This window comes from Acomys minous (genome assembly GCF_964271855.1).
Source record: "Acomys minous genome assembly, chromosome: 12".
Lineage (NCBI taxonomy): Eukaryota > Metazoa > Chordata > Mammalia > Rodentia > Muridae > Acomys > Acomys minous.
In genome coordinates, this window is record NC_140493.1 from 46884616 (window position 1) to 46911739 (window position 27124).

At 41.4% G+C, this 27124-nt stretch overlaps 1 protein-coding gene across 5 annotated transcripts in view; it reads right to left on the reverse strand.

The window, feature by feature from the left end:
• Positions 1-27124, reverse strand: part of DNAAF11 (dynein axonemal assembly factor 11) — a 101185-nt gene that overhangs the window by 32138 nt on the left and 41923 nt on the right. For 4 of the 5 annotated variants that reach the window (XM_084751022.1, XM_084751019.1, XM_084751021.1 and 1 more), the window contains exons 6-10: positions 25603-25791; positions 20649-20726; positions 16193-16258; positions 13019-13088; positions 12275-12370 (exon numbers count right to left, since the gene is read on the reverse strand). In XM_084751022.1, coding sequence (XP_084607148.1) covers positions 12275-12370; positions 13019-13088; positions 16193-16258; positions 20649-20726; positions 25603-25791 — 499 coding nt within the window. The remainder of the gene's footprint in view (positions 1-12274; positions 12371-13018; positions 13089-16192; positions 16259-20648; positions 20727-25602; positions 25792-27124) is intronic. The other variant, XM_084751020.1, reaches the window with a different exon arrangement.

Consider the following 27124-nt stretch of genomic DNA (forward strand, 5'->3'; position numbering starts at 1 on the left):
CTGTGACTCGCCTGTGCATGATCTCTACGTGAATAGAGAAAAATCATCCCCAGGCAACTACTAGTGCCAATCTGATGTGTCCAATGATAAATGGACATACTACTCTTCCACACGGAGAGAGGGCTGGTCAGAAAGGCTTACAGACAGCAAGAAGACCAAGGGCAGTAAACTGAACTGAGGCAATCAAATGAGCAAATTAAAGAGACCAGCATTGAGAAACTGTGAAACCTTAGCAGGAGAAAACAGGAGGGTGAGGAGGGGGCAGAGGAAGAGGGATAAGCAGAACAATGGAATATTTTTGAGGAGCTCATAAACTGGGGAAGAATGATGAAAGTTAGCCACATGACTCGGAGGTCACTTCTGGTTTCCCGGGAAACTGGACCTTATAGCGATGTACAACTAACAAACAAGGATAGATCCTGAGTTGTTTTCTGAACATTACCTTAGACAAATACCTCAAAGGTTTGAGAGGCCTTTGAGGCACAGATAAGAACAATGTCCTGAGATTAACCCTCTGCCCATCCAATGGGTATCTAAGTGCACATGGCCTGCTGCCTCTACTGACAATGGTGCCATTAATGTTAAATAATAATGTGAACAAAAAAAACCCATCCTGATTTTAAGCATACTCCAGTCTCACCCATAGAAACCCCCAAGAATCAGGGACTCAGGATAGTGAAAGCAAGTATCTTTTTATTCATTTATATAGCTTCTGGTGTCTAATAAGACATTTCAAGTTTTACCTTTTCATCCTAAATTAATTAGCACCGGTGTCTGAAGGAGACATTGCCAATGTCCTGACCATGCTATTTGACCTTGAGGTGTCCTCTGGCCCGCTCTCATCTACCAATGCCCCCACCTCTGTGGCTGGGTCTCTTTCCTGAATCAACACAAGACTGCATAGACTGTGGTACAAAAACAAATGAATTTCTGGGAGCTTAACCCAAAACTTCTACCTCACGCCAATAGTAGTCACCAGCAGCTGGGATATTTTAACAGCCAGTGTACAGACAGACTAGTTCCATTGTTCCTTAGGTAGAACTGTCTTGATGCATTCACTCTGTACAATATTCTATAATTTCCTACAAGGGCAGTTGGCCTAATATGGAACTGTCTATTGATTCCTTCCCTTCCCTACTTTCTGACCAACATCCTTCTTCACTCGTCAGACACACTGCTATATACAAGTTTCTGATATTTAGCTTTTAAGAGAGATGAAATTTAAAATGTATTTAAAAGTGTAAAATGGTCTATGGCCTACAGTTTAATAGCCACAATAACTGTGAGACTCTGACAGTACTCTCAAGGAAGTTATCACAGAAGATAACTTCCACAGAAAGAACTCAAAAGCCAAAAGAATGGGAGAAGGACAGCGAGATGCTATTTTCTAGGCATTCAATCATGAACTCACAGTAGCTGCACTTTCATGCAGTGGCAAGTCACAGTACAGTACCTGTGAGTGGTGAATAGGGGAAGGGCTTATGGAGTTTTGGCTACTAATGAATTTGGCGGGTGGAAGGGGGAGTTATTAACTTTAGATAAACCCAAACTGATAAGCCCACCAGGCTCCAGAGAATAGTACCATGCCTGTGGTCACAAGATGACCCTGGTTAGTTAAATCCATTGGGTCACAAAACAAAACAAAAGAGAAATAAAAACTGAAAATGGACTTGTGGGGTTGAGGAGGTGTTGACAAGGTTAGAGGTAGTTAAAAGAGGCTATAATGTGAGAGTAAGCAGAATACATCATATACATTCATGGAATACACACACACACACACACACACACACACACACACACACACACACACACACTTTCTGTTGCTGTGGTAAAATACTGTGACAAAAAAAACCAATATAAATGAGGAAGAAGTTTATTTGTCTTGCAATTCCAATTTATTATCATTTCATGGAAGTCAAGGCATGAATACAAGCAGCTAATCACACCACATTCACAGTCAAGAGATAAGACAGAATGCATCTTTGCTTGCTTGATTACTCTCAACTAGCTTTCTTATGTTGCTCAGTACCCCTGCTAGGGAATGATGTTGTCCACGACAGGCTGGATCATCCTCTATCAATTAATAATCAAGACAGCCCCCTACAGACGTGCCCATAGGCCAAGCTGATTTTGATAATTCCTCAATAAGACTCTTTCTAGGTGACTTAGGTTGTATCAAGTTGGCAATTAGAATTAACCTATACAGAAAACAAATTTAATTAATGAAACTATATAAGTAAAAGATGTGCTTTTTTTTTTCCCAAGACAGGGTGTCTCTGTGTAGCTTTGGCTGTCCTGGACTCACTTAGACCAGGCTGACATTGAACCCAAGGTAATCCACCTGCCTTTGCCTCCCGAGTGCTGGGATTAAAGGCATGTGCCACCACCGTCCAGCTAAGATGTCCATTTTTAAGAGTCTTATAATAAATCAGATCAGGGAAATAAATGCAGGGGGGAGTGTTTTACATTCTCTTTTATTTTTGTTTTTAGAAAGGAGATATTTCCAGGACTTTTTAGTGTAAGGTGCAGATAAACAAACTTCAATGAAACACTACAGAGAAATCAAATGGCCAAAGGGAGGGAAAACCATTCTTTGAAACTGGAGTGGAAGTAGGATCCAACCATGCTGGGAAAAAAGGGGTTGGGTAGACTACAGGTTTATACAACCAGGAAGAGGGACAAGAAGGGCTGGAGCAAGTGGAGATGACCCCTCCCTGCTTCCGTTTTCTCAGGGATGAGTTCAAAAGGGGAAATAAAAGATCCGCACTGTGGATGCAATGGACAAGCAGGATGAGATGACCATTTGGCACTCCAGACAAACACAACAGTTAGAGAATAAGAGTGAGTCTATGTTGGCTACATAACTTGCATTTTTGAGTAGAGAAACATGTGCCTGACTAATATGGAGGAAGGTAGTCTGGGTTTTATACAATTATGGTCTGTTTTGTTGACCTTAAGATGTGACCTTCATCTCCTGTGTCTGGTGTAAGCAGAGTCAAACAACATGCTCACCAGCCAAATTGGAAATGCATGTTGCTGTTCAGTTCCAAACAGCAGCTTCCTTAATCTCAGTTAATTGTTCAGAAAGAAATCTCAAAGGAAATCAAGAAGCATGGACTGTTGCTTTAACTTGTCAATTGAGAATGTAGAAGGGAGTTTAGCTAATGAATCAGTCCAACCCAATTCACGTGAGCCAGCCCTCTCAGTGCATGCAAAATTTCAGTTAAATCTTGGCCAGCTGGACTGTGGTGACATCACATGCTCAACATCTCCAGGCAAATATGGACAAGACTATCATATACATATTACTGGGCTTAGTGACACATCTGAAAAAGAGACTGAAGGGCAAGCATCAGCTCTTAGATAGCAAGAAGAATAGCCTCATTCAAAATAGCAACTGAAATTATCTATCTATAAATAAACTTACAAATGTGAGACAACTGTATAGAGAAAACAAGGAAAAGATAAAACATTCTGAGGGACATACTGTCACAATGGAGACGCATGTTATTGCACTTCAGGTTTTAATGTTGCCAATGCACCCATTCCTCCCTCTTACAATCTACTAACTCAGTGCAATCTCATGGCAATCTCTTGCTGTGGCTTGTTTGTGGTTTGTCCCTTTCAAAGCTTATTGTCTAATGTAATGACACTGAATGTGGTAAGGCCTTATTAGAGACGGGGCCTTAGGGGAGGTAACAGGGGCAGGGCTCCCTTGTGAAGGGATAGTGCAAGTCTTATGGACTGAATTAATTCCCAAGGGCAGCGTGTTACAAACCTCCTTGCAGGTTCTCTCTGTTCATCCTTCTCTGTCCCCAATCCCATGGACCTTCCAAACCAATCCATGTATGGTGTTGTGTTCTAGCCAGGCGATCCTTGTCACATTTTTGCACTACACTGTTTGTACTTCTAGAATTAGAATTATGAGTCAAATAAGCCTGTTTTATTTATAACTTGCCCATCATCAGGCACCCTGTTATAGCCACAGGGAAGGGGATCATAATTATAAAACAATATTAACTGATATATAGCACAATATCAATAATAACAAATAATATTAATATAAAAATTATTTATGTCTCAAGACAAATATGCATTATGTCCCAAATACTGGGCAAGTTGCTTTGTTTTTATCAGTTTATATCATACTTACAACTTTTTGAGGCCTGAACTTTTATAATCACTTTATAATGTGGTGCATTAGAGGCATAGAGGAATCAATTCTCCAGAGGTAACACAGATGCTGAGTAAAAGTAACAAGATTTGACTTAGGTTCTCTAGCCACATGGATGGCAACAGAAATTACTGCTGGCTTGTTTTCAAGGCAGAATCTGATAGACTAATTTCAAACATAATCTAAATATTACAAATGGAAAAATGTGAAATAGCTGGAGGTAATTGGTAATTAGGAGAAATTAATGTTTTAAATATTCCAATTCAGTTACTGTGCCCACTCATTCAAAAATATATATCTATTCATTACCAGGCTTTATTCTAGGTCACAGCAAGAAGGCAGCCTAGGAAAGATAAAAACCCTTTGTTCTCTAGAGGCCTATCTTCTTGCCAGGAGCATCAGAGAAATAAGCAACCAGTAAATAAACTCTATAAGGAAAAGACAGCAGAATGAGATATAAAGGTTCAGGCAGAGGGGATCAGGAGTCACCTCCTTGTGCAAATGCTTAAGAAGAAGCCTAAAGGACATGGTACCTCATGCGAGTGGCTGGAGAGCAAAGCCCTGACCCGCTCCCAAGAGGATGCTTGCCTTACTTGTCAAACAGCAGGGAGGCCAATTACGTCAGCAGATTAAGGGAAAGTGGTAGAAAATGAGGAGCAGGAGGGAGTTGGGAAAAGATATCCAGGAACTCTGCTTTTTAACTCTGAGTGAAGTGGAGGACATGACGTAGTTTGAGCCACAATTAGCATAAAATAGTCATTCAGGCTGCGGTGCTGGAAGAAAGAAAAAACAAAAAACAAAACAAAACAAAAACCCTCCAACTCCTCCATGGAAGAAGAGTGAACTCCTGATGGACAGCTGACAGTATCGGTCTTGACTGGATATAACCAGTGTAGTAAAGGCATGGATGCTGATGATGGATGCTGATAATGGATGCTGATGACTGCGATTCCGTTTCCATCACTTCCAACGCAAAGGTAACGAATGAAGAATTCTGGAAGCCAGGAAGAAATCTCACTGAACAGTGGACATACAGAAAAGCCTGTCCCCCTCAGGCACAGTCATAGTGGAGGGGAGTAAGGGGAAAATGGGAGGAAGGAAAGAATGGGAGGATACAAGGGATGGGACAACCATTGAGATGTAACAGGAATAAATTAATTTTAAAAAATCAGAAAAGCCTGTCCCACTCTGCTGTGCAGGCATACACTTTCCACTGCCTAATGCTGCTTTTGTAAACAGCGAGAGTCTTGTCACCTACAAGCCCACGACCCACTTCCATCCAAATTACAGCCCCTGACTGCACAGGAGGTACAGTAGGGCACTGTACACAGGAAAGACAGGGACCATAACACATGATACAAGGATGGAGATCAGAGACGTGAGTCTGGAGGCACACACAGGGTTGAAAACCTGAACATCTGCAATCCAGAGTAGCTCATGTACTGGCGTAGACTGAGTAGCTGGTGTGAGACACTTCCAGGTGGCTCTGACAGTCAAGCTGCCTCCCGGAATGAGGAGCAGAGTTGGGAGCTCCCGCTGAGGTCAGCAACAGAAAATTTAGCCTCGGCCTATGTGCTGGGACCAGACTTAGACAGGTGGAATTTACCTGTTCCTCAACACTCTGTACAGGATCCGGGCTTCTTTGAGTAAGAAAAGAGAAAAATATCTTTTCGACATCATGAAAAGACAATGAATGAAGTGTCCAGTACACAGCTAGCCAGGCCTGGTAGCACAGGTCTGGAGTCCAGCAACTCAGGAGGCTCAGGCGCGAAGACTGTGAGTTCAAAGCTTTCCTGGGCTACCCAGTGAGTTCAAGGACAGAGAGGAAAACTTAGCAAGACTCTGTCTCAGTGTAAAAAAGTAGAAAAAGGAGTGGAGGGACATGGTTCAGTGGTAGCATAGTTGCCTAACATGTACCAAGCCCCACATTCAAGTCCTCCATACTGAAAAAGAATAAATCAAGGTGTTGTGAACTCAACGAAAAGTCTTGTGTCCTTGGAAAATGGACACAAATTTTATCAGTGAATTTACAGGAATCAACATGATGGGCTCATTGCCAATCCAGGCCCAATCAAGCGGGTCAGATTTTCACAATTTTCACAGATGTTCTTTACAAATACACCCACAGACAGACCTGCTGAACATAAACTCATAACCCACTCTTATTTGATTTAGACTATCTAAGTAGTATAAGATACCAAAGACTGTTAGAAATTCCTGGGAATCCTAGTTTTGCCTAACATGCTGACAATACTAATCTATGAAGAAACTAAAATGCTGTCTCTGACTGAATTGTTGTTTTTTTTTTTTTCAGTGTTAGGTGAGGCAATGTATTTTTATTTATTTTATAAAACTCTTTGACTTAGAATTTTCTGTTAGTTGGGACCAAACGCATCTTAATTGTACAGTTTTCTTTTATCAGTAAATTTCATATTTAAAGCTTACATGACCTTATAGCATGTAGTAGATAGTGAGGTCAATGCAATAAAATTAGCATATCCGTCATCTCACAGTTACCCTTCAGGGCAAGAACAACACCAGCCTGCTCGTATAGTGCAGATCTCAAAGGGAAATTTCCTAACACTAGTTACTGGGTTGTACATTAGCTCTCCAGACTTCATCATCCCACATTTATTCTACTCTGCTGCCCTCTGACCTGTTTCTTCTTATTCCCCTCTATCCCTTTCTATCACCATCACTTTGCTTTCTATCCTGTATATTTGATTTTCAGAAACATTCCACTCATTAAGTAAGCTTGCCTGTGTTCTTTCTGTGCCTGGCTTGTCTCACTCAGCATAATGTCCTCCAAGCTCATCTGCTTAATGGCAGATGTGCATACACTTGTGTATGAATATATAATAGGCACGATATAGATTCATATGAACCAAAGCTTTTTAAGTCAATTCACTCATGAATATATACTGAGGTCTATTCTTGGAATACACTTTAATATTCCAAGGGTTTCCCTTAGTAGTCGTAATGCATGCCAGATTCATGAAACTACATCCTACGTCAGCAAATGCATATGTGTCCGGGTTCACTGTCAGTACTTTGTGCTTCGGTCACAAGGAACAGTATGAAGTTGTTAGCATCTAGTAACTTTCACTTTAATCCTAATATAAATGAAGTTATTTCTCTGAAGTCTGATTTCAGTGCCTTCTCTTCTAAGGAGCAGCAGTAAAAGATTGTTAATCTATACAGGGATGCCTTTCACAGGATTTTAAGAGAAAATCATTCAAAGAAAACATTGTCTAAGTTTATTACTGAAGACCAACTAGAGGCAGCTCTGGATGGCTGACCTCTTAATAAACCACTTGTTATGGATTTTATGTTTTAACAGGAAACGTGTTGGCAACTATGAAAATGAGAAGAAATCTCAGTCCTCAGGAGGCAAAGGTAGAAAGATCCTGAATAAGACTTAGCCCCAAAGTAACAACAACAACAAAATACCACCAAAGGTAAGACAAATCAAAGGGAAGGCTGTGATCTTTTAAAACACTCACAAATGGGAACAACAGAGAATTTTTGGGCCCATTGCCTGCTATCCTAAACAAGGTGCCTAGTCATGTCTATGGCTTTACATTTAAGAATAACAATCATCATTTCACCGTTGTCTTGTCAGTTACACTGGTAGTTTCCAAATAACTAAGTGGGGGAGGGGAAAGGATGATGCTCACGGTGTCACACAAATGACTGTTGTTATGGTATCTGTCATGAGTGTGGAGGGAATTGCGCTTTCTTTCAGATTTCCCTGTAGATGCTTTAGTTAATACAGGTACACTCCTTTAATTTGCTGTGGCCACCAGGGACATCATAATCCTTATAATATTATTTGCTATTCTATTGCCTGACAACAAACTTCACTTTTTATTTTTCGTCTCAGAATAAAAATACATAATTGATGGTGAATGGTCAATCTATTCATAAATTGGCAATGCAAAATGAAGGGCTATTCAATCACTGTGGTTAATCAGATTTATATTGTTCCTTGCAGATGCTCTCCTTCCTTTCTTTCCCCGGCAAAGGAAACCAACCCATTGCTGGTTCATCTGTTCTTCTTCTGAAAACCTAAGGGGCACCGAAGAAGGTAACGGGACATGAGCTCAAGGGATGCGCTTTAATGAGAGAGGTCAATCAAAATGTCATCATCCTTTGGCCAAACTGGTTTCATCTTTCAGGGTGAACCTACTCAAGACTAGATGGGACTTTTCATTTAATAGGACCACTTATTGTGGAGGGGTTTTGTTCCAAGGTGATAAGAGCTTCTCTCCTTGTGTCTTTGGTTTCTGTTCATTTCTATTTCATGCAAGGTGGGGGAGAGGTGGACAGGAAGTGTGATACTTTTTACTTCCTGTGCTCATCTGATGAGAAAAGACTGAAGTTAAGCTGACATTTCAGAGAAACGCTGACTGGGCCTCTCTACTTTCCCCTACCTTCCTCTAAAAGACCGAACTGTTCCTTCATGGTTAAAGTCAGCTTTGAGTGAAATTCTACAAATGACAGCAGAAAACATTTTAGCTCACTCAGCTTATTATAAAGAACCCAGACACTTCACAGAGACAAGTAAAATTTGAAAGTCAGACTTCTTTAATGTTTTCAGAGTTCTCATCTATGTCACAGTATCTGTCACAGTATCAAGGTCTGTCTCAGATGTTCAACTTCGAGATCAAAGGAAAATTGCACAAAAATATGAAAGTAAACAGAGACAATCCTCCCAGTCTTTAGAAGTTATAAATCTACTAGGACTTTAATCTACCAAGGAAGCACAGACCGTAGTTTTATCTTCAAATTCTACTTAATAGTCAGTGAGTCATTTCTAAATCATCTATGACACTTCGTCCCTGGGCAGTCCCTAGTTCATTTCTTGATTCCCATTTTGAGCAAAATTTCCAAAACCAGTTGCCTGATATTTTTCTCTGCCATGGTTCTAATTCTGACAGGTTTCTCTACCCCATTGAGATGACCTCACCGTGGTGGCCTCCATTTTGACAAATAACGGCGAACACAGCTGTGTCCTACTCAGGTTTAGCTTCCTTCTTGAAAAGGTTTATTCTCTAGACTTCCCATGGTACTCTGAATATTTGTTGAACTTTCCAGTTTGCTGAGTGTTTATCACAATGCTCCATGCTGGCTATTTCTCTCCTCAACCTCTGCATGTAGCTATGGCCCCACTGCTCCACCCTGAACACTCGTTCCTGCTCCATTTGTACTTTACCCTGACAGAAACTTTCAGCACCCCCATTCCCTACCTACCATCTCTGTGCTCATAATTTCCAGTTCCTTTCACTGAGCTCAAGGCTTACATGTGGGAATGCTTATCTGAGATGTCAGCTAGGTGCCCCGTGGCACTTATTACTTAAAGTCACTACATGAGCTTATGACCCACTTCCCTTGAATCCTTCTAGTGGCCTCCCCAACTGAGATGACAGCAGGATATGTCTGTTAAAGCATCCTTGACTTTCTTACATCTTTTTGGCGCTCCCCTCAAAATGTATTCTCAGTTTAGTGACTCATCTTCTGTCTGGCAGCCCACAACAGTGGTCTCTCACTGCAAAGACTTCTCACTTCATTGTTTTCTGAGTCAATTCTTTCCACCCTTTGGTTCTTAACCTAACTGAAGGCAAAAGTACCTCTTTAAATCAGGTCAGGGAGCTGAAAAGATGGCTTAGCAGTAAAGAGAATGTGCTGCTCTTACAAAGGATGGTTTCAGTCCACAGCATCCATGTTTGGAGACTCACAAGTCTTACCTATAAGTTTTAGCTCCAAGACATTCAACTCACTCTTCTGGCTGCTTTGGTGTCTGCACCCATGTGCACTACACACACACACACACACACACACACACACACACACACACACACACACCATTTAAAAATAAATCCTTTTTTTGAAAAATATGGTTTTTCATGCCTGCTGAAGTGCTACCAATGGCTTTCCTTGTTTCCTGAGCTAATTAATATGCACATTCCTTGTCATAGCCCAGAAAGCTATGTGGAAGCAGCTTGTGCCAGCACTTCTGGCATCTTCTTTCTACATCATTCATTATGTTCGAATTTTATTATGCAATAGCCTCATTCCCAACATTTCTTTCATCTTACCTGTTGTTCTTCCTACTTACTATAATCACCTTTACATACTTGGATCAAATACATCATTCAAGTCTCAGTTTAAATTATGTTATAGTCACTGTTCTATCACTGTAAAGGCACGATTAAGGCAACTCATAAAAGAAAGACTTTAACTAGGAGTTTTCTTACAGTTTCAGTGGCTAGTCCATTATCATCACTGCAGGAAGCACAGAAGTATACAGACAGACATGACACTAGAGTAGGAGAGAGAGAGAGAGAGAGAGAGAGAGAGAGAGAGAGAGAGAGAGAGAGAGAGACAGACAGACAGACAGACAGACAGACAGACAGGGACAGACAGACAGACAGATGTGCATTTTTGACACCTCAAAGTCTGCGCCCTAGTCACATACATCCTCCAACAAAGCCATATCTACCCCCAACAAGACCACACTTCCTAATCCTTTTAATCTTTTCAAACAGTTCCACTCCCTGGTGACGAAGCATTCAAACAGATGAGCCTATGGCAGCCATTCTTATACAAAATGCCACAAATGTCCTGTTTCTATAGGTGCCTTTCTTGATCCTTCTATCTAAAAGAATTAGTCATATACCTCTAGTCAAACATCTCACTCTTATTGTCTATTTTATCTTCAGCACAGAGCTGAGCTCAATCTAAAACAATCTTTTTTGTTTAACTGTTTTTAGTCTCTTGGTTCATTCAGCAGTTAGATTAGAACCTGAAAGGCTGCTAGTGTGTACTCATCACACTGAAGAATAAAATCAAGCCGGAATTGTTATTCCACCTGGGGTTTATCAAGGAGCTGCCTCTCTGGTTTTTCTAAGACATCCACAATAAGAAATTACCTCAATTTCAGTCTGAGGTCACTCATGGATTCTCTCCTGTGCCTTCTGGCTCTTTGCCTGTCTTTTCTGACAGCTGTCCTCTGCTTCAGCCACACAGAATCACTTTCCCGTCACATTCTGTGCTTTACCTTTCTTGTCTTCTTGACATTTAGTTGTTCTGTTTTCCATGAATCACAGTCAATTGACCCTTCAAATTTGGTCACAAACTTCTTTATCAAATTATTCAGTAACTCCACTATTTCTAGCATATACCTCCACAGTTTTTTTTCCTTTCAGATTGTGGTAAGGTTATATACTTATAATCATGTCTCCCCATTAAAATCAGTAAATATCTAAAGTTTTATATTAATCTTTAAGCCAGCAGGTATTCAATAAATGTATTGAACTGATTCAACTTAACTCAATATCATATGAAAATACAAAGAGAGCATCAACTACTTTCCCAAAAATGAATAAATTTTAAAGAAAAATTAATATACTTTTTTGGTTTTTTCTTTTTGTTTTGTTTTTCAAGACAGGGTTTCTCTTTGTAGCCTTGGCTGTTCTGGACTCACTTTGTAGACCAGGCTGGCTTTGAACTCACAGTGACCTACCAGCCTCTGCCTGCCCAATGGTGGGATTAAAGGTGTGCACCACCATGCCTGGCTTACTTTTTATTATTAAAAAAACTATATTATCAATATCATGGAATGTCATCTATATTGTGAGTTTTGTTCACATTCTTATTCTTAAAGATCATAAAATCCAGAAGCCTGGAGGTATTAGTAACTTTCCCAAAGTTACAAAACGATTAACCTAATGTTTAAAAAGCAAATACAGTATCTTGAGAGAGCCAAAGCCAGCTAGACTCTCAGGCAGCAGACAACATCATTGGACTGGTCTCACTTAGACAAGCCATGTGATCTGTCTCTCCATATGCTACCCAGATGCTAGTTGCAGAACTGGTCAAATTTAAAAGGACCAGTCATCTTTGGCCCCAGTCATACCCCAGCCTCAGCACTTACTTCTCTGGGGCCCTTGTCCTCCTATGTGAGTCGATGTGAGAGTGTTTCCAGTCCTCTAAACTAATGGCCTCCTCATCAGAAGTCGGCGTCAGACACAATATGTACTACTGCTTTGGAAACCAAACACATGCAAACTTGAAATTCGTCCAAATGCCGTTTCCTACCTTGGGCATGCAGATCAGCAAGTGTCCTGTTGTCTGGGACCTTTTAGCAGAGCTTCTGTCAGGCTGTACCTCTGAAGAGAGGGCAAGTTGAAATGGCTGGAAGTGAGAAGGAGGCATGGAGAACAAGGGCATGTTACAAGAAAAGCCCACCTCGAGGGCTACTTTCATTACAAATTTATCACACATGAGATAAATTAAGAAAACTGGTTAGATGCATTGAAATATACTACATAAGAGATCCTTGATGTGCTTAAACCATATTAGCTGGTCTTATGTCCCATCAGTCACAATCAATGAAATGTTCATGAGTCTACTTAGAGTGGAAAGGTTATTTAGAGCTAAAACATCAATATATTTCTATTGCAATGCCTCTCTGGGCTAATGCAAATGAATGCTCATAATCCTAAAAAATTCTATTTCAAATGATAAAATTATATTTTCCGTTAATGAACTCACTGGCCACTACAATGGGCATTCAGTTGAACTTTATGGCCATGTTATGAACGTTAAAAAAAATTACAAGATACCAGGTGTAGGTTTAAAGCATTTGTGTTCCTGAGATACTGAAGGTAACAGCCGTTTCCATGGTATACCATCCATGTGGTGTAAAGCCGTGTGCCCAATGAACAGTGCACTGGTTACGTTTCTAGTTTTTTCGATTCAGTAACATTTTTTAAACTGGGACCATGTGGCTTAGGTTGAGACTTATCTTTTTAAATAGCAGTATCCTGTAATGATGCTTACCTTTCCTTTGACCATTACTCGAACATAAGTTGGCTGCACATCAACCTCAATCAAAGAGGTATCCATGTACCTTCAAAATTAAGCATACCACATCTGTTCATTGTCCAAAAATAACTCATCTCAAAGAAGTACAAGCATGAAAGGATGCTTATGAGACCACGTTAGATAAAGAAAGCTTTAGATGTCCAAACTAAACTAGCCTTAAAACTATCCTTAAAATATTCTTAGTTCAGAGGAAATTCAATATATCAGCAACTTCATTTTTAGACATATGAGCAGGCTTGGCATTGATTGCCCCTAGCCCAAAAATATCTGAGGTCTGAAATGCCAGAGGTTTGCAGAAAAATGGCTTGTTGTGTTCTTCCATTAATATTTTAAGCCCCCAGGATTTCAGCAGCCGAGCATGCTGAATCCACCACACTCTGGGCCAACTGCCACCGGCTCTGCGTTTTAGATGCCTCTGGTGCCCTGCAGCTGTTTCACAGCTGTGCTAGACCAGTGATTTCCATGGAAAGTTCAAGCTACTGGGCAACAGTGCCTTTCAGGGATGTCAGACCCAGAGCTAAGCTGTTCTTGCTTCCTGACCAAACACAACAGCTAGATTTCACACCACACATTGTGAGTATAAGAAAATGGAGCAATGATTCAAAAATCACAAATTTTAAGACAGGAAGGCTCATTCAAGGGGCTAGAGTCTTTCTCCCTCTGTGGTCTCTCACATGTCTGACTGCTTAGTGCCTGTGTCCTCTGCCAGGGCTATAAGATAAAAGAGAGCTGTGGCTATTGAAATATGTAGTGTGGGGGGCGGAAATCTCCCATGCCCTTCGCCCTTCGCAGAGGCACCATTCCGTAAGTGTTTTTTGAGTAAAGACAGGATAGCCCATGATGAATGGGTTGAACTTCATACATAGTCTTATGTGCTGACACAGATAGCAAGGAATTTTAGTGCAATTCAAACACCAGAGATAACCTAAAAATGAGAAGGACTGAAAAGGTGCAACCATGAATATTTACCTGAAAAAGAGAAACAAAACGGAAATGGAGGCCGGAGAGCTATAATAACAGAGAGGATGAAACCAGTAAGAGAAAGATGGGGTGTCCTTCCGAGGCAGGAAGGGGCAGGCAGCAAGCAGGCAGAGAATGGAGTATGTGGTGGGCAAGAGCACGGTGTGACAAAGAGAAGAGCATCTGAGATTTACCACCATTCATCACAGCCAAAGGGAACACAACACAGTCACACAGGAATCTAAAAAAATAAGCAATACGTAGTATACCCACACAATGGAACATTATGTAGCCATAAAAAGGAAACACGTGGCAAAAAGGTTAAGCCATGAAGACTTTATGGTAAGTAAAAGGAGTCTGCTCATTTAAGGATGCAGAACTTACATTATTGATTGCCAGGAGGAAGAAGAAATGAAGATTGCTTGATGGATATGGGGTTGAGCTGTGCTATCTAATAGTTAAGCAACATTGTGAGTTTACCAAGTGCTACTGAACTGTGTATTCCAAAATGTCTTGACACAGCATATTTTTTTAAAAGATTGTATTTATTTTATATGTAAGTGCTCTATATGTACGTGTGCCTGTGTGCCAAAAGAGGGCATTAGATGCCAGTATAGATGGTTCCTGAGCCAACATGTGGTTGCTGGGAATTGAGCTAAGGACCTCTGGAAGAGCAGTCAGTCCTCTCAACCGCCGAGCCATCTCTCCAGCCTCATGGCATTGCACATTTTATGTTATGTCTATTTTGCCACAATTACAAAAGCAAAGTTGGAAGAAGACCTGAGCAATTATGTTCTGCTTCTCCAATTATTGTTTACTTTGACAAATGTTGCTCTCTGAGTATATGCTTTCTCTTAAATCTTTATAGGGTAACAGTGTTTCTCACATCCCACAGCCACTGCAAGATCGAATGAAATACAGAGCATGTAAGAAGTCATTAACAGCACATGTTTGGACATGCTCATGTCATTCACTCACTCATTCATTCACTGCATCTGTAGTCCCCCTAATAGGCACAGGCTACTATGTCAGTCACATAGTCCAAATAACGTTTCTGCCTTGACCTCAGAATCTTAGAACACAAGGAAATCTACACTTTGTCAGAAAGCAAGTAAAGGACAAGGAGTGGAGGGGAGTTCTGGGGGAAGGACAGGCCCTGTTCTTCTCAGACAGTAGGGGACAAGTCATCAGAGACGGAATGACAGAGACACTATCGATGACAAAGACACAGGCACCGGGAAGTGGGCACAGATGGAATGGACCACACAATGATCAGAAGTCATCAGGGCAATAAGCCAAGTCTAACTGGCAAGGAGTGAGGTGGAGTGACCTGGATAACTTCAGATTTGTGTTACAGGAAGGGTAGGTGATGATGCAGGCAGAGTGTTGAGTGTCAAACCCCAGGACCTTTAGGAGACAGAAACAATGGTCTGCTGTGGCCATGAGGGGCAAAAAAAAAAAAGTCACCTTGATGCCGCGGTCATGCCTGTCCACTGAAATAAACTACACCCGTGGACCAGTCATAATGTGGGGATCTCAGAGCAGATCCTCTTGTGATCAAAGGCTAAGACAGAATGAGGTGGAGGAGGCTGACCACTCAAGGCTCATTATTAGGCCATGGCACTTTGTACATGAAAGAAGGCTGTTGAAGTAAAGTAACTGTCACAGAGCAAAGGGAGATTGACTATGAGAGTCAGAAAACAGCACAGCTCTGAAAATCATTTCAACGCAGTCTACATGATTTGAGAATTCATAGCTATGGGGCTATGGGGTTATTGATCCCCCCCTTTCATCTTTGTGCATTTCAAATGACAGTGAGGGATGTAGAGATGGCTCAGTGGCTAAGAGTACTTGTTGCTCTTGCAGAGGACCTGGGTTCAGGTTTCAAACACAGCGGCTCACGACCACCTGCGACTCCAGCTCCAGGGACGTCAACGCCCTCTCTCGGCCTCCATAGATACCACACACGTACATGGTGTACATACATTCACACAGGCAAACATCCCTACATATGAAATTAAAAATAAGTTTTTAACTACAATGAGCACTCTTTCTCTTCAAAATGGCAAACCAATTTCTATTTCTGTGTTTCAAAACTGAGATGTTTGCTACCTCAAAAGAGACCTGATGGAAGGACCGTGAGACGAATGCACAAGAAGAATGCTTTACCTATAGACAGCCAGGTCCAGGATGATCTGGTTGTGTTTTTCATCATCTTTCAAAGAGAAATCAAGTCTAAAAAGGACACATTGGGGGGAGAGGGTGGCTTTAGTATGTTGTAACAGTAACCCCATTATACAATCAAAGCAAATGACAACTGGTATAAAAAAAAAATCCTCAATGACAAACTTATTTTGCTAGTTAGACAAGAAGACTGCTATGCTAATTTAACGTTTTACGGGCGCCTAGGCAGCCTGTTGATAAATTACTGCTGCTGACTTTATCGGCGTGTAGGGTTTTCAAGATAAATTACATGCAAAGCACTCGCTTTGGTGCAGAGATGGAGACACCTGGTGGCTGAAGCGCTGTTCTTAATTTTGAGTTTGCTAAAATCCAGCATGGGTTTCCTGCCTCTGTGTGCTGTGCTTCCAGAGTCTTTTCTTTTTCCCCCTTGTCACATTTTTTTCATCTCCTTTCATGTTGCCTTCCCTCTTGCTCTGGGAAAGGCTGAGGCACAGCCAGTAATTTATGACGTCTATTTTATAGTTAGAGAAACAGAGGTTCACATAGACAGACATGCTCAGAGATAGTCCCTGACCCTTCAACTATATCCCCTGGCTGAGTCCTAACTATAGGCTCTACATGGTCAGCATAGTCCACAGAATTACTTGGTCAATTTCATTTTGAGCGACTCACTTATTAAACTGTTATTTGTATAATGCAACAACATTGAACAATATACAGTAAATTGTTTGGAAAATACAAATTCACCTCTAAATGTGGTGGTTCACTACAGGTCTACTGTGGCAGCCACTCAACAATCTAACCATAGAGGGCTTCTACAGGCTCTCAAACAAGCTAAGCACTCCTTCTCTTGGGAGCCTTCTATTGCTGTCTTCTCTGCCTCGATTGTTTATCCCACATTCCTATAGCCTGCTAATTTGAGCTCTCTTGCTATATAACTTAAAAGTAATTTTAAAGTTTTTTTTCTTGGTCAAAGATCACCAGTTAGGTCCCTATTGTTTTCCTTTTATCTCCAGTAATAGAATCCCATGAAACAAATAGTTATGCAAAATAAAAGAGCATTTTCCATCCTCTCTTGCACCAAGATTAAGACATATGAGGGGATGTGTTATAAGCACTCTCCAAGAATGTCCCTTAAGAAACAACATTGTGTCCTTTCCCAACTGACTTCCTTGTTCAGCTGAGAATAACAAATCCTGCCAACACATGAATCATGGAGACTACTTAACAAGCTATTGTAATTGCCTAGGTTGCTCTCGGAAAGGCTGAGGCATAGCCAGTAATTTATGATGTCTATTTTATAGTCTAACCCTAGGACAGAAATGAAGGAGCTGATGAGTACCTGGACTCTCGTAATATTGAAATAAAAGTTTTGGGAGATCACTGATAAAAGCCAGGGAGAGGAGAATCAGGAATCAAGGGTTCAGGTTTGGGTTTTAGCACCAATGGGTAGATGACAGTTACTGAGATGGAGAGACAGTGGATGGAGACAGTGGGAGGTAAGCACAGTGGAGACTGGAGAGGAGAAAGTGGGAAGGTGGAAAGCCATTGTTCTTTTTCAATCATGTACATCAATAAACTGATGCCACCTAGCTGAGTATAGAAGCCTTGAACTCAGGACAGAGGTAGAATCTTGTTATGAGAAATGTGAACACTATCGTCAAAACTAGAGAATTCAGGTTTTCACTATTTGTTTTTGTCACATTTAATTTTTTCATATATTTTAATTATATTATTTTTCTCTTCTTAAGTCCTCCCAGATCTTCCTCACTTGCCTGTCTACCCAATTTTATGATCTCTTCTCTCTCTCTCTCTCTCTCTCTCTCTCTCTCTCTCTCTCTCTCTCTCTCTCTCTCTCTCTCAGAAGACAAAAAGAACACTAACAATGACACAACAACAGAGTTCCTTTTTGTGTTGGTTAGCTATTCTTGAGCACAAGGCCTGTCCTAAGGTGTGGTTGACATACCCAGTGTCACCCCACTGTAAAAGGCTGATTTTTCTCTCTCCTAGCTGTTATCAATTGCAAATAGCTTCTCTGCTAGGCGTAGGACTTTGTGCCCACTTTCCTTCTCTGTGTTGGAAAAGGCCATAGGATTTGATGAAGTCCTGGCCCAGAAAAGATGAGCTGAGAAACTAAAGCTCATAGGAGACAAGGCAGAAGATCCACCCAAGCAGTAGAAGAAGAGGAAGAGCCTGCTTTAACAAGGAGAGAATGCGCTATTCCATCCAAATTTTCAAGGTAGGATAAGATGGGGCCTGAGCTCTGACTGCGAATGATGGGACTAAGGAAGTTTTGGGATAACGCAATGTTTGGAAGTGGCTTCCAGAAGGAACATGAAGTAAAAAGTCAGACACTGAGTACTGACAAGTCTACCAACATTCTTGACTTTGACTTGAGGCAAAGAAGCAGAAACTGAAGAAGAGGAAATCCTGGTTTTGTCCTTTAAGATTAAGATTACTTAAATATGCCTGAATACTGGGACCACTGGTCCAGCAAAGTGGAGAGGAGTGATGCAGAGAGCAGGGGTCCCTGAGAAGTTAAGCCTTTGATTGTAAGAGAAATGGAATCAGTGAGACAGCCAGGAGCCAGCAATTTGACAGCAACTTCAGCCATCATAGCAGAATACTACTGTCTACCACAGAAAACAGAAGATGCCTGGTTGATTTTGTTACTCCTGTGAAGAAACAAGGTCTCTGGTTAAGTCTATGGGAACATGAGGTGGTGCCGGAGAGGAGGAGGAAGATGTGTGACCAAGCTTGCAAGTGACTGAGGGGCTTGCGGCGGGGTAGTGCAGAGAAACCAAAATTGACTTCAGACCTGTGGCTTTGCACCTGCGCAGAAAGCACTGGGGAAAGGTGGATGGTTTACTCCAGGCACACTGAGCGGGGGGACAGCATGGGGGTGCTCAAGATTGCACAATGCATGCGCGGATTTGTGAGTTGGTGATGGTGGACAGAGGGAAAAGAGGGAGCTGAAGATTTGGCTGAGGGTGAGTTTCTGTGAGGGGTATGAGATCCAAAGGAGGAAGAGAAAACAGCGCGAGGTCGAGAAGCAAAGCTGTAGAGTGAGCGGGTGCCAGTGTGAATGGAGCGCGCGACTGCTGGAGTGGAAGGAGTCTGTGACACTGGAGATGAAGGTCAGTGACTTGAATAGGTTCGGGATCAGGACATGGGCCACTGATGGCAGCAAACAGAGGAATGAAATGAGAATCTTGTGGCTGAGCTAAAGGGAGAAAAAGATGTCAAAAGTCACCAGAACTGGGAGTGTGTTGATGAGGCAGAGAAATGGTGGTCTGGGCGCTAGGACCTTCCATAAACTAGGAGGGCAGATGGTTGGGGACTGAATGAACTGAAGTAGAAGACTAAGAAGGAGGGGTATACAGTCAATGGGCATAGTTAGTGAGTCAGGAAGAATGGGGCCCTGTCCAAGAGTACATAAGGCTCTGAGGGTCTCCTTTCTTCCCTGTTGAAGCTGAAGACTGAGTGTCTTCCCATTAGACATTCAGATTTGGTGAAGATGGCTCCTGTCTTATCTGCTGTGCCTAGGCTAGTGTCCAGAGATGCATTCCTGTCTTCCGGATGAAAAAGAGGGCATGTCAGGTGGGAGCTGGGACATTGGTCATGGAAATCACTATAACTGGACAATGTGGACAAGTTGGATACAGCAGATTAACTTTGTGACCATATTGCTGACCTAAAGAGCCCATGCTCTGTCTGCTGAACATTGCTCTCCATGAAGATGAGCAATGCCTGGGGTTACTCTAGACTGTCTTTGTTGTGGTAATGACATAGCAAATGAAATGATGACAATAAATGGGCTTTGAGTAATGAAATGAAGCTAATGAGATTTAGTCTATAGGCTTAGTGTCTGTATTGAGATTGTAAAAGGCACTGTGGGTATGTTCTCTGATTTGCAGCTTTCAGACAGAAAGACAGACAGACAGACAGACAGACAGACAGGGTAGCTCAGGTATTATGAAACTAGAGGATTTCCAGGTTTTCCTCTCTCCTTGACTAAGGTATTTATAGCAATGCCTTTCCATAGCTTTTGAATTCTCTGTAGATGTATTCCAGGGAAAATGTAGACACAAAGGAGATGCCTCGGTGTTCGCAGCCAGATTGCTTGTGGCAGAGTTTCAGAAACTCATAAACAGAACAATGATGCAATGACAGTTTTCAGGCATAAAACTGTATATGGTCCAGTATTTCATGGGATGCATAAATAATGAAGATTTCCATGTGTCTGATCATTTCCTAGAGACCAGGAGAATTACACACTAGAAACAATCAGATGTCTGGCTTTTAACCATGCATGAAATGATAGTCCTAGTACACTCATCAAACCCATTCACAGTGGTTAACAGGCTCTTGTCAGAATCAGCCTGTCACTAAAGCCACAGCACTGGTGTCACCCTCAGTGTTCCCACTTGGCTTCACCTACTTGGCTTCGTTGACATTCAGGACCTTCCCATCTTCAGTAACCAAAGTCCGGGGTGGCTTCACTTTCTTCTTATTGTCACTTAAGGGTAAGGATGATGGGAGAAATCAAAGGGCAGATAAGGAAAATTTTAAAAAGTATAAAAATTACTAAGACAGCTTTGTGAAATACTTTTAGAATTTTAATCAGGCATTTGTTACTAAGCTCAAATTTCACTTAGAGCCCATCCTCTTTTCCTTTTAATTAATTTATTCACTTTACATCCCTATCTTAGCCCCCTCTCTCCTCTCCTGGTCCCCACCCTCTCCCCTCTGCCCCACTCCTCAGAAAAGGGGAAGCTCCTATTGTACCAAGCCCCTGAGCTCATCAAGTAGCATCAGAACTGAGTGTGTCCTCTTCCCTTCTGGCCTGGAGAGGCAGCCCCAGCAGGGGGAAGTGATGAAAAGCAGGCAACAAAGTTCATGTCAGAGACAGCCCCTGGTCCCCTTACTAGGTGATCCACATAAAGACTGAGATGCCCATCAGCTACATATGTGTAGAGGGCCTATGCCCAATCCATGCATGGTCCTTGGTTGGTGATTCGGTCTATCTAAGCTCCCACGGGCCCAGATTAGTTGACCCTGTTGGTCTTCCTGTGGAGCCCTTCTCCTCCCTTCTATCCTCCCCACCCCTTCCACAAGCCTCCCTGTGCTCCACCCAATGGCTGGCTGTGAGTCTCAGCATCTGTTTCGATGTGCTGCTGAGTGGAGCCTCGCAGAGGATGGCTATGCTAGGCTCCTGTCTGCAAGTATAGCAGAGTATCATTAATAGTGTCAGAGGTTGGCTTTCTCCCTTGGTGTGGGTCTCAGCTTGGGCCAGGAATTGGTTGGACATTCCCTTCATCTCTCCGGCCCATCTTCTTAATTTTACACTGCTAGCTAAAAATCAAACCAACTCAACCAAAGAATGAACAAAGAAAATGTGGTACATTTACACAATGGCATACTACTCAGCTAGTAAAAACAAGGAAATCATGAAATTTGCAGGCAAATGTATGGAACTGGAAAAGATCATCCTGAATGAGGTAACTCAGACCCAGAAAGGCACACATGGTATGTACTCACTTATAAGCAGCTATTAGCATTAAAGCACCAGATGACCATACTACAATTCAAAGACCCAAAGAAGCTACATAAGAAGGACCCAAGGGAGGATGTTTGAATTGCATTCAAAAGGAAAAATAGAATAAACAGAAGAAGTGGTTGAAAAGAGAGAACAGAATAGGAGAGGGAGTGCTGAGGGAAATGAGGATGGGGATCATACAGGAATAGCAGGGGCTAGAGGACAGAGGGCTTGCAGAGGGAACAGAAACAATGGGTGGGGCATCACTGAGACAAGCTGGAGGCCTACAACAGGGTAGGCTCCTAGAAGATTATGAGCGTGACTCTAGCCAAGACCAAGGGGTCATGGAGACTGGAAAGGACACCCTCTAACCAGACAGGACTTCTAGTGGAGGGAGGGGAGTACAAACACACCCACAAAAACTTTGTCCCCAAATTTACCCTGCCTATAAGATGTTCGGGGATAAATATAGAGCAGACCTGGAGAGACTATCCAGCCAGTAGCTGGCCCAACCTGAGACCCACACCATGGAGAGGACCAACCTCTGACACTACTAACAGCACTCTGCTATGCTTGCAGGTGGAAGCCTAGCACGGCTGTCCTCTAAGAGGCTCCATCCAGCAATGGATGAAAACAGATGCTGAGACTCACTGCCAAACTTTGGGTGGAACACAGAGGGAGTCTTCTGGAAGAGTGGGGGTGGGGAGGATTAGAAGGCCCTGTGGGGGGGCAGGGGGAGGAGAGTAGGAACTCCACAAGAAGACCAACAGAGCCAACTAACCTAGGCCCAGGGGGGGCTTGTGAGGACTGAAGCACCAACCAAGGACAATGCATGGACTGGACCTAGACTTCTACACACCTGGACAACTTGGTCTTCATGTGGGTCCCTTAGTAAGGGAAGCAGGGGCTGTCTCTAATAAGGACTCTGTTGCATGGTTTTTGATCACTTCCTCATGGTGGGGCTACCTTGCCAGGCCACCAAGGAAAAGTACGCACTCAGTCCTGATGTGACTTGATGTGCTAAGGTGGGCTGGGGAGACTACATTTTTCTGAGAGGAGTGGGGAGAGGGAGGGTGGGACTAGGAGGAGAGGAGGGAGGGGGCTACAACTGGGGTATAATGTGAATAAATAATTTTTTAAAAGAAAAAGAAAGAAAGAAGAAGAAAGAACATTTTCTTCTCTATTTTTCTGTCTTCTGGTCTTTACTTTTGCATTTATGGTTTCTTTTGCAGAGATATCTTTTGAATATTTTCAATAAAATATGACAAAGGACAAAGTAAAAAAGAAAAATTTGCTACATTTATCTCTAAAGTACCACATTTTTCTTTAAAATATATGCTTAAAATAATAAAATAACTCTTTGTGATTGACCCACTGAAATGTAGTACATGGAAAATTATAAAAATAAATTATTTAACAGCAAAAAAGTCAAATCAAGTTTTACATGGTTATATCTGTATCTCCAAGGACCAAGACAATTTGCCAAAGAATTTGAATTGGGAGAGTAAATGCCTTTATATAAAATACTCATAAATATTTAAATGAATCTATTTTTGCATGATTTACCCAGATAACTGTCAATTCTCCATGTGTGTGTATGGAGCTTCTGATTTGGTTAAAATTACAATCTTTGAAATCTATCCTGTGGAAATAAAAATACTGGTACCTAAGGAATATATAAATGGATAATTCTCACAGCATCATTTCCAATAGCAAGTCCAGAACTGCTGGAAATATTTATCAGTGAATATTGATTGGATCCACTGTGGTACATTACATTGGGAAGCACCTCACAGCTGTTAAAAATGTGTTTGTTCTTTACACACTGATGAAGAAAAATGTCAAAGATGTATCTAGCAAGCAAATATACACCGTGGAAGGTTGTGTGTGTGTATGTGTGTGTGTGTGTGTGTGTGTGTGTGTATGTGTATGTGTGTATGTAATGCTGGGGATTAAATCAAGGGGTACATACATGGCAGCAAAGTGCTGAACTACTGAGATGGGACCCACACCACTTTTTTTTTAAAGCAAACTCAAAGCATGTTAGTGGTTGATTTACACAGTTCCAGGGAAAAGAGAAAGCATGGTGCTATCAACCCATGTTTGTTCATTCTTACTGTGCTGAACAGCAGCATAGGTGAAAGTAGGTAAAATGCAATATGTAAAGCAAAAAGTCAGTATGTTTCTTCTTTATTAAAGATGACATGAACATGAAAACATGCATATGTAGACACAAGAAAGGGTGATGTAACCATAGGGAATCCTGTGTCTTACATTTCTACTGTCTTTTTAATAGAGATTTTGTGTTAGTTAATTTTATTGTTTTAATCTCATATTCTTTTGCACATTAACTGAGCCCCATGATCTGATCAAGCTGTTTTTAGAGACTTAAGACATGAAAAGATCTAGAAACACCAAGCTTCACTGTTCTCACTGTGGACAAGAGTTCAAATAGGGCAAAAGGCTGGCCTTTGTTACTACTGCTTTCTCCTAGCAAATGAAAATGGCCATGTATCCAAAGTGGTAGGCGTAATCAGCTTGGTCTCAGACATGAGAGAAGGTGGCTGAGATATCCATCCAACTAATCTGGACTTGTTAGGTGTTAGGGAGAAAAACTTCCTGCTGATTCTAGGCTTAGTGCAATATAAATTACTTTTTACACACACACACACACACACACACACACACACACACACACACACACACACTCAATACATATTTAGGTACATGAGTAGATATGTTAGGAATACTATATACTACATGTCTACAAATATGTGGGATTTATATTTCAAAGGGCTCTTGAATCGGTATGGAACCTTCATGTTTATTAGCTAATTATTTTTCTAAGAAAATACAGCGGCTTATTAAAGCAGGTGATGTGTTCTGCTTAACAGATGAAAAATTAAATAAACGTAAGCACCAAAGAGGGAGGTAGGGTCAGGACGTGAATGCACACTTCTGCCGTTGCTCTTCTGCTCTTCTCAAGGCACTATTTGGCCTTGAATAAATCACCACACTTTGCATCTCTCTCTCCTCTCTCTCTCCTCTCTCTCCTCTCTCTCTCTCTCTCCTCTCTCTCCTCTCTCTCTCCTCTCTCTCTCCTCTCTCTCCTCTCTCTCTCTCTCTCTCTCTCTCTCTCTCTCTCTCTCTCTCGTTAATGAAGAACATTTTATGAAAGTGGTAGAGAAGAGATTTTTAGTATTTTTCCACTATTTCTTGCTTTTCCTTGACGATCATAGAAAACACAGTGGTTTTCATTCATCTCACTGTCGTCCAGTCCACTGCTTCAGAGCTAACTGATGACATTCTCAAGCTCACAAATTACAAGTATTCCTGTCGGTGGCGTATTGTACCTACTAGATTTCAGCACTGGCATGGAATGGAAAGAAATAGAGACTATTTTTGAAAAGGTGCTGTTGACAGAAGCATTACTTACGGCCCTAGCAATTACCAGGTAGGAAAAGTACAACTAAACTCTTCAAAAGTAGCATGTTGTACCATGAGAATCAAAACTTTATCCCATTAGTTCCTAAAGAATTAGGAACTAATTCTAAATCTTCATTTTGCAGATTAACAGAACAGACTTTAAACATTCATTCTTCCCACAAAGGAATCTTCTCCTTTGAGCCTTAAGCCTACCTAAAACTGCCATAACCTACAATGTTCTAAACTTCTATCTTATGCTAATAAATTTAACCAATAAAAAATAAACAAAAAATAAAAAACACCTATATTTGGAAAGGGCAAAATTCATGTGTGATGGTTAATAATTGTTTGGCACAGACAACAGCAAAACACATGCATACAGTCCACAAGAAAGTGTTGTCTCATTTAGTCGTAGGGGAAAATGGAATACCTTAATTGATCTTGGGCTTTACGTTGTTTTTCCATGTGTCTGAGAGTTTCCAGTCTGGACTCAGGGGTGAACAAAGAGGGCTTGTTCCAGAATGCCAGATCATCTTCACTTTCATCTGTGTTATTTCTGCTGTGCTCTTCTTCTATTTCTGGTACCTGGAGATAGTTTTTGTTCTCTGTGGCAGATGGACTGGGCAAAGCAAACAGATACAGAGCACGTCAGCCCAAAGATGGACACAGAATTTTCATCTTTAATGCTTCCTCTTAAATGTCTGATGCTTTCCTATGTTAACATCATACCTGTGAGTGGCAAATGCCCTTCAGAGTTCACATGAACTAAGTTGGAGGAAATTATTACCTCAGCCCCGAGGCAGAACCTCATTTTAATAGGGGGCAGTATCTAGTCTGAGTGTGCGTATGCCTACTTGATATGAGTTACTTGAGGAGCTTTGATCTCCAAGCTCTCTCCAGAGTGTGAACAGGTACAGAGGGGGCCCGTGGGTCTGGTGGTTTTCTTGCAGGAGGCTCTGATGATCAAGCAGAGCTTGGAGATCACTGAACCTTTGCATTTTCCCCCACATCCATCCCTACCACTATCGAACCCTCTCGCTACACTGCTCCTAGTTCTGGCTCTAGTGGACAATTTGACCGTTTTACTTCCAGGTCCTTCAGTAATTTCTCCCTCTAAATGCTCTTCAGCGACGTGAGATTTTCCATGGTGTGGCCTCCACTTTATGTTCATGGTTGACTTCGGATAATGCTGATTTGTATGTAAGCAACTCTCTGTTCTCTCTTTTACCCAGTTTTGTGTATTGTCTGGGAATTAAATGATCACACTGCGAAACTGAATGGGTATTTGATGAACTATTCAGCATTTGTATAGCATGAATTTAAGAAACTTACAGAGCCAGATTCCTGGGCAAGATAGACCATGAGACCACTTTCAGTAACGAGAAATGGTTCTGTTCTAGTAGAGAGAAAATGATACCAGTAAACACTGAGCACTGGCACAGCCTCTCTCCCCTCAGGGCTCCCTAGAATACACAGTCTGTTAAAAATGCTATTCAGTATAAATTTATTTAGAGCTATTAGTACTGGGTACATTAAATAATTGCTCAGTATACATGAGATTTGGGGATTGTTACCAAAGACAATTATTTAGTTGATCTCCAGGAAGAATGTTATTTTTATAAAGGCATTAATGGGACAAAAATACTGAAATTTAGAAACTATGGGCAAAACATAGAAAAAAAGTTCCAATTGCTTTTTAACATGTTATAAACAACCAGATATTTAATAAAATAATGAAAATAACTGAAAAGAAATGTTTTGTCCTGGAGCTAAAGTTCTTTATGGTACAGACACGTCAGCCTACGGGGATTGGTAACAGTCTACAAGATGCTGGTGAATTGTCCCTGGAATAATTAGCTCCATTCTTAGGTAATTTTCCCCCATAAAGTTGGCTTACTTTCACCTTTTACAATCTAAAAATTTAAAAAATGGTTAAAACTCTACCTATGAAA